This window comes from Odocoileus virginianus, chromosome 7 (genome assembly GCF_023699985.2).
Source record: "Odocoileus virginianus isolate 20LAN1187 ecotype Illinois chromosome 7, Ovbor_1.2, whole genome shotgun sequence".
Lineage (NCBI taxonomy): Eukaryota > Metazoa > Chordata > Mammalia > Artiodactyla > Cervidae > Odocoileus > Odocoileus virginianus.
Genome location: NC_069680.1, coordinates 80,995,982 through 81,010,567, shown reverse-complemented (window position 1 = coordinate 81,010,567; position 14,586 = coordinate 80,995,982). Strand labels below are relative to the sequence as shown.

Below are 14,586 nucleotides of genomic sequence, written 5' to 3'. Positions count from 1 at the left end.
AATATACCACAAGGAAAGGACAGTCTCTTAAGTAAATGATATTGGGAAAACTGGACAGCCACATGTAAAGGAATGAAACTGAACCACTAAGTTACCACTATACACAAAAATCAACTCGAAATGGATTAAAAACTTGAATGTAAGACCAGACACCATAAAAGTCCTATAACAAAACACAGCCAAGTAAGCTCCTTGATGGTGGTCTTTGCAATAATTTTTTTTAGATGTGACACTAAAAGCAAACGTAACAAAAACAAAAATAAGTAAATAAGACTACATCGTACTAAAAAGCTTCTGCACAGCAAAGGAAACCATCAACAAAATGAACAGGCAACCAACTGAACAGAGGATATTTACAAATCATATATCTGATTAATATCCAAAACACATTAGGAACTCATACAACTCAACAGCAAAAAAACAAAGGATCCTAGTTAAAATTGGGCAGAGGATCTGAATAGACATTTTTCCAAAGAAGACATACAGCCTGCCATCAGGTATGGGAAACGGTGCTCAAAATCACTAATCATCAGGGAAATGCAAACCCACAAGGAAATATCACCACACCTCCTGGCATGGCTATTATAAAAAAGGTAAGAAATAATACATGTTGGAGAGGATGTGGGGAAAAGGGAACTCTCCTGCACTGCTGGTGGGAATGTAAACTGATGCAGCCACTATGAAAAACAGTTATGGTGGTTCTTCAAAAAATTAAAGATAGAACTCCCAATCGATCCAGCAAAACCACTACTGAATATTTATCTGAAGGAAATGAAAACTTCCACTGGAAAAGACATATGAATAGAGATGATATGCATGATAGTGAACATGGGGAAGCTCACTGCAGCATTATTTGCTATAGTCAAGATATGGAAGCAACCTAAGTGTCCACAGATGGATGAATGAAGAAAATGGATTCTTTATACACAAAGGAACGTTACTCAGCCACAAAAAAGAAGGAAATCTTGCCATTTGCAACAACACTCAAGATCCTGCAGGCATTATGCTAAGTGAAGTAAGTCAGACAAAGACAGACTAATAAAACAAAACACCAAATTCATAGAGAACTGATTGGTGTTCACCAGAGGATGGGGGCAGGCATAACGGTATAAGGTACAAACTTCCAGTTATAAAATAATTAAGTTCCAGGGTTATAAAGTACAGCATGATGACAATAGTTAATAATACTGTATTGTGGAGAGCTGCCTGGTGGCCCAGTGGTTAGGATTCCGGGCTTTCACTGCTGGGGCCTGGGTTCAAACCCTGGTCAGAAAACAGATTCCACAAGGAGGGTCAAAAAAAACAAAACAAAACAAAACTGTACTGTATTTAAATGCTGCTAAACAGAGTAGGTCTTCAAAGTTCTCATCACAGGAAAAAGAAAACTGTAACTATGAATGGTGACAGATGTTAACTAAATATATTATGGCTAATTATATATATTTCAGAATATACACATGTATCAAATCTTTCAGCTGCACAACTGAAACTAAGGTTTGTTGGTCAATTATACCTCAATTTAAAAAAAAGCCTGCGGTTTCTTCTACCACATATCATCAATGTGTATCAGTGCAACAGATCTGTGAATACTGTGTTAGACAGTATAAAACTCAAATTAGACAGCTCCCTGGTGGCCTAGGGGTTAGGATTGAGTGCTTTCACTACTGTGGCCCAGGCTTGATATCTAGTCAGGAAACCAATATCCTGCAGGCTGCATGGCGCAACCAAGATTAAACACACAAACCCCTCCAAGTGGATGCTGTGTGAGAACACAGCCCAACTTTCCAGTTCCCTTCTGCACTTTTCATCACCCTCTGCTCAATGTTCCAAGCACAGGGTGGCTTGTTCGATTCTCACGTCTGAAAATTGGAAAACAAAAACAAAACAAAACAAAAAAAACCCCCAAACTAAAAAGTAAACATGGGCAAAAAAAGATAATTCACAGAAAAAGAAATGTAAAGAGCCAACAAACCTATGAAAACCAGCTCAACGTCACTGGAAGCCAAGTGTGAAGGGCAGCAGTAAGACACTAGGTCCTCTCACATTCAAACTGACAAATATCTTCTCAAATGACAATGCCCTGATGGTCGGTATTTTCATACAGGCAGTTATTACCAGGAAAAGGCTACTCTCCTATGCTGCTGACGGGAATGTACTCTGGTACAGTATTCTGTGGGAAATTTCCCCAGGATACATCAAATACCTCAGAACTCTGTAACTTTTGTCCTTAGCTAAAAATACATTTTAAAGAAATAACCAGTGATGCATTAAAAGATCTCTATTCATCACAGTCATTTCTTAATACTGAAAAACTGCAAACTACATGAATACAACAAACAAGGCACTAGTTAAATAAATTATGGTGTACCATATGCTAGAATACTACACAGCCACTAACATTATGCTTTAAACGTATCATTAAATATTGTCTACATCTTATTAAGAGAAGCAGGTTATGAGATCTATGTACATATGAGATCTATGTTCATATGTACATAGAGTGTGTTAGCTGCAGCGGTGTCCAGCTCTTTGTGACTCCCTGACTATAGCCCGCCAGGCTCCTCTGTCCATGGAATTCTCCAGGCAAGAATACCAGAGTGGAAACTTCCTTCCTACTGGAGCCATTTCCTTCTCCAGGGGGTCTTCTTGACCCAGGAATCAAACCCATGGCTCCTGCACTGCAGGCAAATTCTTTACCACCTTAGCCACCAGGGAAGCCCTGTGTACTACATGATTCCATTTACATAAAGCACATAAAGCCGGCAAATCTCTGCATTAAAGACCAGGTTCCTGTTACCACTCCTGCCCATGGGAGCACGAAGGAAGCCTCTAAGGTGTCGGCAGTCTTCCTGTCTTTAATCTGGGTGCTGATTAGCTGGGTGTATGCAGTGTGTATTAGAACTGGACACAGAACAACGCACTGGTTACAGCCTGGGAACGGAGCGCGTCAAGGCTGTATATTGTCACCCTGTTTACTTAACTTACATGCAGAGTACATCATGCAAAATGCCGGGCTGGAGGAAGCACAAGCTGGAATCAAGATTGCCAGGAGAAGTCTCAATAATGTTAGATATGCAGGTGACACCACCCTTATGGCAGAAAGTGAAGAGGAACTAAAGAGCCTCTTGATGAAAGTGAAAGAGGAGAGTGAAAAAGCTGGCTTAAAGCTCAACATTCAGAAAACTAAGATCATGGCATCCGGTCCCATCACTTCTTAGTAAATAGATGGAGAAACAATGGAAACAGTGACAAGACTTTATTTTCTTGGGCTCCAAAATCACTGCAGATGGTGACTGCAGTCATGAAATTAAAAGACACTTGCTCCTTGGAAGAAAAGCCATGACAAACCCAGAAAGCATAATAAAAAGCAGAGACATTACTTCGCCGACAAAGGCTCGTCTAGTAAAGTTATGGTTTTTCCAGTAGTCATGTATGGATGTGAGAGCTGGACCATAAAGAAGACTGAGCATCGAAGAACTGATGCTTTTGAACTGTGGTGTTGGAGAAGACTCTTGAGGCTCTCTTGGACTGCAAGGAGATCCAACCAGTCCATCCTAAAGAAAATCACTCCTGAATATTCACTGGAAGGACTGATGCTGAAGCTAAAGCTCCAATACTTCGGCCACCTGATGCAAAAAGCCGACTCACTGGCAAAGACCCTGATGCTGGAAAGACTGAAGGCAGGAGGAGAGGGGACAACAGAGGACAAGATGGTTGGATGGCGTCACGGACTCGAAGGACCTGAGTTTGAGCAAGCTCCGGGAGGTGGTGAAGGACAGGGAAGCCTGACGTGCTGCAGTCCATGAGGGTGCAAAGTCGGACACAACTGAGTAACTGAACAACAAATTCGGTTTGTGAAACTACATCAAGTTTACATTTATGTGCACTTTCCTGAATGTACATTATATATCAAAAAAATTTTAATACTAAATAATTCCCCAAACTTGTTTTGTGTATGTACATTCAAAAACTGCCCAGTATAGATCATTTTTCTTTCTTTTTTTAAAACTAATTTCAAAATTTTCTATAAGAAGCTTGTTTTACTTTTATAAGTAAAAAATTTAAATCACGGAATGTGAACAGATGGTCTATGAATGACAAATCCATTCATACTTTGCCAGTTTTATCCTCTTGATCCATTCCTTTAAATTACTGAGCACTTCCTACATTCACTGCTTTAGATGGCAAACATATAGCAATAAACAAATCTTCATAATGTCAAGAATCATTAAAACTACACAAAGCTCCCCAAAGGCAATGACCATTTCTCTTCTTTAATATGTAGTATACCCTGAGAGTCTGGCAATCTGCTAGCCTCTGCAATGAAAGTGGACATTGGAAATTTTATTGAAGACCAGTGGAAGTAGAATTCAAAACTGAGTGTTCAAAATAAGCTCAAAGATCCTTAAAACTGAGATTGAAATTTCCACTCTTATGTGCATGCTCTCAGATGACATCAACCACAGACAGGCAGAAACCTAGAAAATGAAGAAAACGTGCAAGTCCACCACAGATCTACTGATTAGGACAATCGTTATACACACTACCAGCATGCTCTCACCAATTTCAGACGACACCCCCCTCCCCCTGCAAAAAAACCACCTCACTGGCATGGGCATTAGCCTCCATCAAACTACCACTTCTCTCTAACATTCACGAAGTGTTCACAATAAATCAGGCAGTGTTCTGGGTGTTTTATTAACAGAATCTTCACAATAACCCTATGAGGTCATCATCTTATAAATAAGGAAACCACAGAAGCGCTGAGACAAGATTAGCATTTAGGGATCATTTCAGATGAAACAGCCCTAGGTGAAACTACTAAGCAAGCTCAATTTGTCTTCGACCTTCTGCTTGCCCCATGTCAGTTTCCATTTAACAAACTATGAATACCTTGAGGGCTGAGACTAAAAACCCAGCGCTCTAAGGATTTTTTGAATGGCTATGCTTCTTTCTTTTCTTGGTTTCCTTCTTCCCAAATATCCTAGAGAGAGAAGACTTCTTTTGTCACATCATTTTTCTAAGTTAACTGCTAAATTAATTCCTGCTAAGGCACAACCCAAAAGCAGCACATTAAAATCGAGATATCCTGTATCGTTATTCTCCAGCTCAAACGGCTGTCTGTGCCTCCACGGTCCTCTCCTCATCCCAGATGCATGGGATTTCACAACAGAAGAGCTGCTTGCTCTTCATCAGCTGTTCTCTCTGACCAGGTTTCACCTGTTCAAGGTCCTCAGAACAGCGTGCCTATATGCTAAGTCGCTTCAGTCGTGTCTGACTCCTTGCGACCCTATGGACTGCAGCCCGCAAGGCTCCACTGTCCAAGGGAGGATTCCCCAGGCAAGTACACTGGAGTGGGTTGTCGTGCCCTCCTCCAGGGAACCTTCCCGACCCAGGGATCATACCCAGGTCTCTTAAGTCTACTGCATCGGCAGGCGGGTTCTTTACCACCAGCACCACCTAGAAAGCCCCACATTAGAACAGCACCAGACACTAACCCACTGACTCACTGCATTCAGGTTCCTGCCCAACTGTGACCACGAGCGACCTCCCCTGACCACTCTCCTTAACACAACAGCACACCATTCTGTCCTCTTACGCTGCTTTATTTTTGCCACCACACTTATCACTCTCCCCTATGACATTGAATAATTACTTTCCTATGTTCTGTCTTCCCTTCAAAATTGTAAACTGCATGAGGGCAGGGACATTATCTTGATTACTGCTTAAATTCCACACCTACAACAGGAGTTGGCAGTGAGGCAGCTCTCAAACATTTGTAGAGTCAGCTGCAAGTTAGAGAGCCTTTTTTAATATTCAGGGGAGATAAATCTCCCTTTTGAAAAATACTGCCATGACTTAATGAAACTGAAGACAGACAAAGAGGCAGAAAAGAGAACAAAAACGAAACTTAAAATGTAAATACAAGGGACGAATACTAACAAACTTTTGGGTTTTCTCTCTCACTTTAGGCTTAAGGGATAAGGGCTGAAATGTAAAAATGCTCAAATGTTTTAGTTTGAACTGGTGACAACATGATGAGAAAAGGATTTGTGGGAAATTTTAGCACTTGAGATGCTTCTATTGTTTTTAGTTTCAAAAGTACCAAAAGTGCAAAAGGAAAAGTTAGGACTCTCCAAGGTTTCACTTAGATTAAAATACTCTATTTACTATTTGACTGGATGTACGATATCCATTTAAAGTCAAAATTAACTTACACAACTAGTACTGAACTCCTCACTAAGAGCTGCGTCCCTCTCCAAGGTCTCCTTCCTCCTTTCCTTAATCTAGCCTGGTCTCACAAGATGACAGATAAGGCAGCATCAAAACTAATGGAGGGGGGGAAATTTAACTCTTAAAAAGAAAAACTCTGTTTACAAAGTTACTTTTAATACTTTGAAGTGAACCCACAGGAATTTAAAAAAAAAAAAAAAAACACTAGGAAGGAGTAACCCCTTTACCCCAAGAGTGGTCCAGGGAAGACTGGCTTCTTGAGTGGAAGGTACCGCAAGAGAGACCCAGTGTAGACTCAGGGCAAAGGGCGTGCCTTTGGGGCTGGGAGCACTATGAGAAAATGCGAGCATGGTGGGATGAGCTCCAGCAACAAAGACAAGCATCAAGAGGGTTGGATACGAAGCCATAAAATTTACAGAACTGGAGCAAATAATTTTTAACACAGAAGACCCCAAAGAGCCAAAACAATCTTAAGAAAGAACAGAGCTGGAGGAATGAGGCTCCCTGACTTCAGACTACACTACAAGGCTACAGTCATCAAAACAGTATGGCAGTGGGACAAAAGCAGACACACGCATCAGTGGGGAGAGAGGGCCCAGAAATAAACACACACACTTATGGCCCATCATCAATGACAAAGGAGGCAAGATGAGACAGTGGGAAAAAATCTCTTCAGGAAGTGGTGCTGGGAAAATTGCACAGCCACATGTAAAAGAACAAAATCAGAACATTCTCTAACACCATAAACAAAAATAAACTCAGAATGGATTAAAGACCTAATGTAAGACTCAGTTCAGTTCAGCTGCTCAGTTGTGTGTGACTCTTTGCCACCTCATGGACCACAGCACGCCAGGCCTCCCTGTCCATCACCAACTCCCGGAGCGCACTCAAACTCATGTCTATCGAGTTGGAGATGCCATCCAACCATCTCATCCTCTGTCATCCCCTTTTCCTCCCGCCCTTAATCTTTCCCAGCATCAGGGTCTTTTCAAATGAGTCAGTTCTTCGTATCAGGTGGCCTAAGTATTGGCGTTTCAGCTTCAACATCAGTCCTTCCAATGAAAATTCAGGACTGATTTCCTTTAGGATTGACTGGTTGAATCTCCTTGCAGTCCAAGAGATCTCAAGAGACTTCTCCAACACCACAGTATATAATCTTACATATAATCTAATGTAAGATTAGATACTATAAAACTCTTTGAGGAAAAAACAGGCAGAACACTCTTTGCCATAAATCACAGCAATATGTTTTTGGACCCATCTCCTAAAGGAAATAAAAGCAGAAATAAACAAAGCGGATCTAATTAAACTTAAAAGCTTTTGCACACCAAAGGAAACCACTGACAGAAACAAAAAGCCAATCTACTGAACAGGAGAAAATATTTACAAACAATATGACCAATGAGTGATTGACATCCAACATATATAAACAGCTCATACAATTCACCATCAAAAAGCAACCCAATTAAAACATGGGCAGAAGAACTGGAGACACTTTTCCAAAGAGGAAATGCAGATGGCCAACAGGCACATGAAAAGATGCTCAAGATCCCTAATCATTAGGGAACTGCAAATCAAAATCACAAAGAGATATCACTCCACACTTGTCAGGATGGCTATCATCTAAAAGAATACAGAGTTTTTGCATGTTTATGGACCCTAAAAGATATTTAAGTCATAAACACCCCAAGTACACTCTAAAAATAAATTCCAGTAGAGCTCACTCATCAAACCAAAAAAAAAAAACACCTTGTAAAATACAAACACAATGAATCTTACAGAGCATTATATATATATATATGTATATAAATATAGTGCTTTCTCTATATAGCAATCTTTCCTCAGGTCCATTTACAAAAGTCTAAAAAAAAGGAAACAAAAACAAAATCCTAACCTGTTAAGTAAAATGTCCTGAAATGCTGCACTTTCATTAAATCATTTAAATAGTATCTTAATTCTATTCAGGTCACACAAATAGTCTTTTCAAAGAGCTTGTAGCTTGTCTAAGAGAAAAGGATTTTAAGAGAGTGTTACCAGAATAAAGAACTCCAATTATAACAATGAGACTGCTTTGAGGATTGCCAAATTAGTTTCTATACTTTCTACTTCTAAGTTAAGGCACAGAGCCATCTCAGGATTGCAAATATTCAATTCTAATCCTTAAAAATACTCCACAAGCAAACAATTGTCTTGGGAAGAAGTGGTAAGAAAAAAATTCCCAATGTAGTTAAAAACCAAAATGACTATTATCTCATCTTTTCAACAGCCTTCCAGGCTTCTTTATATAATATGTCCTAGGGCAAGCCCTTAAAAAGGAAGACAAAAAAAAAAAAAAAAAAAAAAGAAACCTTAAGTCTTAGGGGCGGTGGAATTCATTAACAGCAAATCCATTGGGCTGTGGGCAAAGCATTCTATTTATCAGGCTGTGAAGCGAACACAAAGGTTTTCCCACGAAAGAATAACTTTTTAGAGCAAGCGGTTAACATAGTTAAAGAACTCGATACTTTCGTGGATGTTTCATTAGCAGGCTTTGCAAAGGAAACTCCCAGGAACAACTCCACTCGCAGCCATTCCCTACTTCATGCCTAAGTCTGTTCAACAGACTTGCATCAGAGTTTTCAAAGAATACAAACTGCAATACCTTTTTAAAGCAAACTTATTCCTTAAAAGCAAAACCCAGCCACCTTTTAAAACACGCACAAACGTGATCCCTGGCCCGAAGACCTCAAAGTCTTGACCGAATAAGACCAACAACTTGGGCAGGAAAAAAGCAACCTGGTAGCCCCTCGCTGGGCTGAACAGCAGCCGCTCGGGGCAGAAGGACCCACGGGGCTTTGCTCCCGGACAGGCGCCGGGCGGCCCGGGCCAGGCCTGGGGACAGCCGGAGGACTTGCGGTCGCGTGCACCGGCCTTGTGGCCATTGAGAAACGCGGGGAGGTGGGAAGCGCCCTCAAGTTTGCCCGATGTTAACGCCCCGCGGATAAAGAGGGTTATTTGTTTCATCTGCGGACCTTCGCATCGGGCCGCCCTCCCCCCAGTCCGGGACCCCCGAAGGAAGCCGCCGGGAGGCTCGGAGTTGGCCTCCCCGCCTCGGGGCTGCCCGGCCCGGCCCCAGGTCCTCACCTGCCGGGCCAGCCCCCGAGGCGCGGGCGGGCGGCGGGGAGCGCAGCCGCAGCCAGAGGTGCAGCGCGGCCCCGAGCACACACGGGCACAGCAGCACCAGCCAGTTTCGCATTGGCCGCCCCCGCCGGCTCCACCTCGCGCCCCCGCCGCGCGCCGGGCTCTCCCGCGTCCCGGTGGAGAGAGAGGGGACCTGCAAGTCGGGAGGCCCAGGGGCAGCGGCCGACTCCCGCACGACCACTCCGGGGACACCCGCCCCCGCGCCCGCCGCCGTCTAGATTCCTCTCGGCTCCAGGGCCCGGGACTCACGTTCCTCCGACCGCTGGCGGCGGAGGATCAGCCGGTCGGAGCCCCGCCTCCTCCGCTGGGCCTTCCCCCAGCCCCGCCTACCTTTTCTCTCGCTCGCCCCGCCCCCTTCTCGCATCCCCACCCGCTCCCACAGCTAGCCGGGAGTTGAAGTCCCACCCTGGGCTCAAGAAAGGAGTGCACCAATCATTCCGGGGCTGAGAAACCATATTTCCCATAATCCCAAGAGCTCGCTTCCGTCACTCGGCCGTCGCGAAGGCGAAGAGCGAGCATGCCCACATAGAGCATGCCCGTAACCTTGCTCGAGGCCTACTGCCCCCCGATGGCCGAGCAGAGGTAGTGCTGGGCCACCCAGGACTCCGGGACCGCCCTTAACCAGAGAGGGAAACACAGCTGAGGTGAAGTGCTGACAGCCTAAGGTGTCGAGGCTTAAGACTCTTCCTTTAACTCACACAGGGCTTCCTTATACCGAATGCTAGCCTTGTGTGGGCGATGGGATCTTGCTGACGTCTCCTGGGCGCGGAGATCGGGGCGAGGCAGCCCAGCTGCCAGCAGCTGTGAATCATCCAGTATTAGTCCTGGTGCGGCGTGTACCCGGCTCTTTGCCCTGTCCTGTCCTCTAGGAACTCCATAAGACTAAGATCGCGCCTAGGAGTTCAGTTGTGGAGTACGACAGTGACGGTCCAATCGAGGGTAAAATTCCACGTGCCCCGGCTTCCAACTGGCGCTGGGAAGTTGCAAGTAGAGCGAGGTGCAAGCACAGCTGCTGCAGTGCGTGAGCCGGCAGAACGCGGGCTCCGAGACCCGGGGACGAAGTGCTGCCCGTCGGCCTGAGGACTTGGCCCCTCCGGCTCGCCTCTGGTCAAACGCTCGAGTGCCGTGGCTGAAGCAGTGAGTGAAGGGGCGAGATGGCTAAGGTACCGATGTTCAGACGGAGAGGGTGAAAACGAGCGCCTGGCTTATGGTGTTCCGTTTATTTGTTTTCAAGGTTTCCCAAATTGTGGAAACGGAAGATAACTACGGGGTTGACCAAAAATTTCGGTTTAAGTAACAATAAAAGACGCGTTTTTCATTTCTACCAAGGGCTCTATTAAACATTCTCACTAACCAAAGGAACATTTTGGCCAACCCAATATATTGTTGGAAAAAGCCTTGGTTGAAAGCCACAGAAAATCCACTCAAACAGGCTTAAGGGATAAAGGGTAATTTATTTGAGTCACTGAACAGGCACCGTCTTAGGAGGTGAGGTCTTAGGCACCGTCAGTACCATAGTCTCACTGAGTGGCAATTTAACTTCAGTAATTAAAATTACTTTTTATTTGATTGTTTTGTAATATGATCTGTATTTACGTTTAAAATTTGTTTTAATTGTATAAAAGCTATAAGCCTAAGGAGTTTATACTGTATGTTTGTACTATTTAAGTAAAATAATAAAAATAATTTAATTAATATAGGGTCAGAAGTAATTTTTTCATCTTAAAGGAATTTGTGTATTTGTTAGTTGTCTCATTTTATTATATCTCTATTTATTAAGGGCTTCCCTGATAGCTCAGTTGGTAAAGAATCTGTCTGCAATGCAGGAGACCCAGTTCGATTCCTGGGTCGGGAAGATCCACTGGAGAAGGGATAGGCTACCCATTCCAGTATTCTTGGGCTTTCCTTGTGCCTCAGCTGGTGAAAAATCAGCCTGCAGTGAGGGAGACCTGGGTTCGATCCCTGGGTTGGAAGATCCCCTGGAGAAGGTGACAGCTACCCACTCCAGTATGCTGGCCTGGAGAATCCCATGGACTGTATAGTCCATGGAGCTGCAAACAGTTGGACACGACTGAGTGACTGAACTGAACTGAACAGTTTCTGTGGGTCAGGAATTGAGGAGCTGAATTTTGCTTCAGGATCTCCCATGAAGTTGCAGGCAGAGGTCAGCTGGGGCTGTGGTCACGTGAAGGCTTGACTGGTGCTGGAGGACCCGCTTCCTGGGGGGCTGGCTCACTTCCATGCCTGGCAAGTTGGTGCCCTCTTTTGACCTCTCTAAGTGGGTCTTTCCAAAAAGCTGCCTGAGTCTCCACACCATGGCAGCTTGCTTCCTAAGAGCTGGAGACCCGAGAGACCAGTGTAGATGGCCCAGTGCCTTTTATGATGAGTGCTGGATGACATGCACGGTCACTTCTGCAAGATTCTATCGGTCACACAAACCAGCCTTGATTCACTGTGGGAGGGACTACATGAGTGTGGAGACCAGGAGGCAAGGATGACTGGGGGTCACCTTTGTTGTTGTTCGGTCGCTAAGTTGTCGCTGACTCTTTACGACCCCATAAACTGTAGCACGCCAGACTTCCCTGTCCTTCACTATCTCCCAGAGTTTGCTCAAATTCATGTCCATTCAGTCAATGACGCCAACCAACCATCTCATCCTCTGTTACCCTCTTCCCCTCTTGCCCTCAGTCTTTCCCAGCATCAGGGTCTTTTCCAGTGAGTCAGTTTTTCACAAATCAGGTGGTCAAAGTATTGGAGCTTCAGCTTCAGCATTAGTCCTTCCAGTGAATATTCAGGATTGATTGCCTTTAGGATTGACTGATTTGATCTTCTTGCTGTCCAAGTGACTCTCAAGAGTCTTCTCCAGCACCATTAGTTTGAAAGCATCAATTCTTTGGCACTCAGCCTTCTTTATGGTTCAAATCTCACATTCTATATATAACTACTGGAAAAACCAAGTGGGCATGTATGTGCTAGATTTTGACTATATGGATCTTTGTTGGCAAAGTGATATCTCTGCTTCTTAGCTTCTTAATATGCTGCCTAGTTTTGTCATAGCTTTTTTCCAAGGAGCAAGTGACTTTTAATTTAATGGCTGTGTTCACCATCTTCAGTGATTTTGGAGCCCGAGAAAATAAAATCTATCATTGTTTCCACTTTTTCTCCATCTATTTGCGATGAAGTGGTGGGATGGGAATGCCATGATCTTCGTTTTCTGAATGTTGAGTTTTAAGTCAGCTTTTTCACTCTCCTTCACCCTCATCAAGAGGTTCTTTAGTTCCTCTTTGCCTTCTGCCGTTAGAGTGGTAACATCTACATTTCTGAGGTTGTTGATATTTCTCCTGGCAATCTTGATTCCAGCTTGTGAGTCATCCAGTCCAGCATTTTGCATGATGTACTCTGCATATAAGTTAAATAAGCAGGATGACAATATATAGCCTTGATGTACTCCTTTCCCAATTTTGAACCAGTCCATTGTTCCACGCCTGGTTCTAACTGATGCTTCTTACCCTGCATACAGGTATCTCAAGAGACAGGTAAGGAGGTCTGGCATTCCCATCTCTTTTAAGAATTTTCCACAGGGTCACCTTGGATGCAGGCTACTACTATATATATATATATATATATATATATATATAAAATATATACTGGGCAAATTTGAGAAACACTACTATTTCTAAGGTCATGCAGTGGTGAAGAATCTGCCTGCCAATGCAGGAGATGCAAGAGACATGGGTTCAATCACTGGGTCAGGAAGATCTCTTGGAGGAGGAAATGGCAACCAGCTCCATGTTCTTGCCTGGAAAATTCCATGGACAGAGGAGCCTGGCAGGCTACAGTTCTTGGGGTTGTAAAGAGTCGCACCCGACTGAGCGCACGCGCGCGCACACACACACACACACACACACACTCTGATTCTAAACAGTCTGGGGAGTCTGTGTGTGTGTGTGTTACTCAGACGTGTCTGACTCTTTGCAACGCTACGGAGTGGAGTCCGCCAGGCTCCTCTGTTCATAGGGTTCTCCAGGCTTCAGGGCACCAACATATTCTTCATGGCCCCTAAAAGCCCTAAAGACAAGAAAGAACAATTTGTCATCCTTGTGGGAAACATGGAATTAGTAGGGTGTGATGATTGTTGCTCCTGGATATATGTCACCAATATCAGTCTGCCCTTGTCCCAGAATAAGGAAGGAGATAATGTCATGTCTAGAATTTTTTTTTTTTTGGTCGCTCCTCACAACCCATGGAATCTTAGTTCCCAGACCAGGGATTGAACCTGTGCCCCCTGCAGTGGATGCGCAGAGTCCTAACCACTAGACCACCAAGTAAGTCCCTACTATGCTGACCTGCTTTCTATATTTTAATTAAGGAAATTGTCAGAAAGTAACGATTGGTTGTTACTAAGGGCGTCCTGCTTTTTATCTTCAGAAAGGCAGTAAAATGCCTCTTTTAAAATCCTAAAATTTTCATTGTGTGATTAAAGAATTATAATGAGCTAACCCCAAAAGAGGTATAATCCCCAATTTAGGTAGATCTATTAATTCGTCAAATACTTACTTAGCACCCACTATGTGCCAGGCAATTTTGTAGGTGCTTGCGATAAATTTATGAACAAAAACAAAGGTCCCTGTCCTGTGATGGTGGGGTCGGGGGCAGAAGACAGACTATAGATATAATCAAGAAACACATTTTACCAGCATGCGCTGCAGAAAATATGAAAAGTAGAACAGGGACAAGAAACTGGGAATGTGGGACTGAAATGGGGCGGATTGTAGTATTAAATAGCAGTATTTAAACAGCTGTTCAGAATTAGTGAGCATTAAAGGGAGGAATAAACCAAACCATCCTAATATATTAACTAATCACCATGTCCCTTCCAACTACCAAGATGCTTTAACCTACAGAGGAAACCTCACTGGTGTCTGGCAGGCCTATAACAGAGTTATGAGTAACTTTTTAGCATCTTCAGATATCACCACAGTGAGAGTGGCCTGTATCACCTGTTGACAGGACCAGTCACCCTTCTACCTCCTCGTTATCTTTTATCACCTGATAAACTTAAGACTAAAGTGAGTAAAGCGCATAAGAGATGATAAACTACAATGGAAAAGAACATTGAAAAAAGAATGCCTATTTATGTATAACTGAATCACACTGCCGTACAGTGGAAAT

The 14,586-nt window shown here is 43.7% G+C and overlaps 1 protein-coding gene across 2 annotated transcripts in view; it reads right to left on the bottom strand.

Moving 5' to 3' along the window:
* Positions 1 to 9,698, bottom strand: part of B3GALNT2 (beta-1,3-N-acetylgalactosaminyltransferase 2) — a 56,848-nt gene extending 47,150 nt beyond the window's left edge. Inside the window, exon 1 of one of the 2 annotated variants that reach the window (XM_070471062.1) lies at positions 9,358 to 9,698. In XM_070471062.1, the coding sequence (XP_070327163.1) occupies positions 9,358 to 9,469 (112 nt within the window). In that variant the 5' untranslated portion in view covers positions 9,470 to 9,698. The remainder of the gene's footprint in view (positions 1 to 9,357) is intronic. The other variant, XM_070471061.1, reaches the window with a different exon arrangement.
* Positions 9,699 to 14,586: the final 4,888 nt, after the last annotated feature.